This window comes from Lupinus angustifolius, chromosome LG08 (assembly GCF_001865875.1).
Source record: "Lupinus angustifolius cultivar Tanjil chromosome LG08, LupAngTanjil_v1.0, whole genome shotgun sequence".
Lineage (NCBI taxonomy): Eukaryota > Viridiplantae > Streptophyta > Magnoliopsida > Fabales > Fabaceae > Lupinus > Lupinus angustifolius.
The window spans coordinates 9,337,366-9,340,999 of NC_032016.1; the positions used below are offsets into that span (position 1 = coordinate 9,337,366).

Below are 3,634 nucleotides of genomic sequence, written 5' to 3' on the forward strand. Positions count from 1 at the left end.
AAAAAAAAATATTGTATTTTATTATCACACTTGAGGTAGAACTAAAACCATGGTCTGTTATTAATATAAAAATTACGAGATTCATTTAGAATGTGACAGATAATTAAAGACCATTTTAGACTCACATCTGCAACAAGTAATAAAATAAATGATGTAGAAAATAAAATGTATTACATGTCCTCATGATTTCACGAGACTTTATTTTGTTGAAACCTTAATGTAATTTTTTTTCATCACAATTTGTTTTAATCTCTCATTTTCACTTAAATTTTGACATTTAAATTTTACATATTTTCATATGATAAATATGGTTTCTCACTTTTTTCTCTGTTGAGGGTCTATAAACTATCACAACTAGACCAGAGTATTAAATATTAACATTCCATATTGAAGGATATATAGGGATTCAATAAGGACTTTCATGATTATACCTATCTCTTGTTATAATTAGTCTTTGTCCATTTAGAGAAACATATTTATTCTAGAATAAATGACATAGAAATTTTCAAAGTGTTGAAAATGTAAACTATTAGTGACCTTAGTATGACTACCTATACTTTGCACATGAATATAAAGGATATGTAAAAAATAATATTAATTGACAATAAACAAACAAAATTAGACCAGTAGAAATGTAAGTTTTTTTTCAAACTCGAAATGGACTCATGTACTCATCCCCAATTAATAATTTACAAAGTGCTTGTCATAAATTATATTACACAATTAGATATAATTATTATGTAATGCATTTGATCATTATTTATTCTTTTTTCTTTACTGATATTAATATTTTATATAATGTTCAAAATCATTGAATAAGCTTTATGTTAATGCAAGTTTGATTTAAAAAAAATATGTGCCAAGGAAAATGGGAATGCAATTTTTATATTTTCAATAACTAATATTTTAGAAGTGATCGGTAAGAGTACAATGTTTATCTTCAAATAAGTGAGATAACAAATTTTAAGGTAAAGAAAATATAAATAATAATTGGTATAAATTCTTCTTTCATTATAAAATATATCTTTTTTTTGGAATATGGGTATCACACCACCTTTAAGGTAATGAACTAATATTTTTTTAGAGTAAATGATTATTACTCCCAACAAATGTCATTTATAAATATTAACATGTCCACACCTGTGTGTGTGACAAGTTTGACACACATGACCCATAATTAATGGACGACCATTTTTTTTTTCAAATACATGAATAATATTTGTTTTTATACAGAAAAACTCACTATTATAGAACATGTGCATTTTTGCCTTTATTAATGAAGATATTTCACATATGAATTTATTAAGAATGTCACTAAAAATAAAAAATTATAGTGGATGATCTCTATAGAAAATGTGACTAAAATGTAAAGGTTATTAAGAATGTGACCAAAGATTAAAGCTCATAAAAAATATGAGATCATTCAAGGTCCATTAAGAATATGATTAAAATTTAAATATATATCGGAATCAAGTCTATAACAAGTAACAATAATAATTGAAAAAATGTATTACATTTCCTCACAGTTTTCATGAGACTCTTTATTTTTTGAAATGGTATTGCAAATTATTTTACATAATTAAATTATTTACATAATGAATGACAACTCATTCTTGTTCATGACTTGCTTTAAACTCTCATTTTTGTTTCAATTTTGACATCCAAATTTCACATATTTTCTTACGATAGATAAAGTCTATCACCTATTATTGGATATACTGAAATTTGAAATCATTATACCAACTTCTTATTATAATTAGTCTTTGACAATTCAAAGCAATACAATCATCTTAAAATAAATGAGATGACAAATTTTTTAATAATAAAAATTTAAATTATTAATTGGTATGACTCATCTTTTGAAAGTTGTAACATCCTCACCGCTATATAAAGAGGGTTCCATTGAATTATGATATTCATTCAAGATCTCTAAATTGATCAAGTGTGAAGTGTGGAAAATTTCTTGATGGTGAGAATGTCTATTGTTAAATTGGCTTTCGTTTTGGTTTTCATCTTTCTATCAGGTTAGAAATTTATCACTTATTTTATCACTTATAATTTATAATAAGTGATAAAATAATTGATCATCCAGCCGAGTATAATTTAAAATTTTAATTTAAAAAAAAATTGTCATCTTACTTATTCTAATATGAATGTGTTGCTCTAAATTGTGAAAGACTAATTATAACAAGAAGTAGATATAATAATTTAAGATCTCAGTAGATCCCTAGATATTGTACATTATCAAATTCTTTTGCTTAATACTTAGGGTCGATACTGACGTTTTATAGGCCATTCGCGAATAATAGGTGATATACTTTATTTATCATAAGAAAATATGCGAAATTTGAATGTCAGAATTAAGAGTTTAAAGCAAGTCGTGATGACAACAAGAATGAGTTGTCATTCATTATGTAAAGAATTCAACGTAGATGTAGGAAGTCATAAGGTGATTTGATGGTTAAAGTGTGAGTTTAAGGAATGACGTGAAAGATGTTATGAGTTCGAATCTCACACCGATAGAAAATTAAAAAAAATAAAATAAAAAGGGAGTTATAATGTGGTTTGATGGTTGGGAGTGAAGTGAAGGAGATTGAGTTCGAATCTCACTAACAACAAATACTAATATACTAACATTTGTTGATAAAATGACAGAAAAATTCCAAGGTGTTGATAATGTAAACTATTGGTTGACCTTAGTGTGACTACCTATACTTTGAACAAGAATATATAGGATATATAAAAAATTATGTTAACTCATAATAAATAAACAAAATTATACTGGTTGAAATCTATAAAAATTATTTTTGAAACTCGAAATCAACTCATGTACTCACCCGCGATTAATATTTTACAAAATGCTTGTGTAAAAAAAGTTGAAATGCCATAAATTACACTACATTATTAAATGTAATTATTATTTATTGTCTTTGATAATTATGTATTCCTTTTTATTCAAAGACAATAATATTTGAGCTAATTTCAAATTTCATTGAACAAGTTTTATATTAATGCAAGTTTGATTTAAAAAAGTATGTGCCAAGAAAAAAAATGTTAATCTAAGTTTTATATTTTCAAGAACTAATATTTTAGAATTGACTAGTAAGGGCAACAAATTTATCTTTAAATAAGTGAGATAACAAATTTTAAGGTGCAGCAAATATAAGTATTAATTACTATAAATTCTTATTTCAATATAGAATATATTTTTCTTAAAAACGGTATCAAATCACCTTATAGGTAATAAACTAATATCTTTTAGACGAATGACTGATTATCTCTCCCAACAAGTGTTGTTTATAAGTATTATCATGCCAACACCTAAGTGTGTGTGACAAGTTTGTCACACATGACCTATGATTAATGGACGACCAGTTTTTTTTAAATACACAAATAATATTTCTTTTTATACATAAAAACTCAATATTGTAGAATAATTGCATTTTTGACTTTATTAATTATTGTATTCCACATTCGAATTTATTAATAATGTCACTAAAAGAAATATTGGACTGGATGATCTACATATAAAATGCGACAGAAAAGTAAAGGTGACTAAGAATGTGGCCAAAGATTAAATGTTATATTAAATATGATATCACTCAAGGTTCATAAAGAATATGACTAAAAAAAA

General features: G+C 25.0%; 1 protein-coding gene across 1 annotated transcript in view; it reads left to right on the forward strand.

Moving 5' to 3' along the window:
• Positions 1-2,029, forward strand: part of LOC109353883 — a 3,480-nt gene extending 1,451 nt beyond the window's left edge. The window contains exon 2 of the mRNA XM_019596244.1: positions 2,025-2,029. Within this exon, the coding sequence (XP_019451789.1) occupies positions 2,025-2,029 (5 nt within the window). The remainder of the gene's footprint in view (positions 1-2,024) is intronic.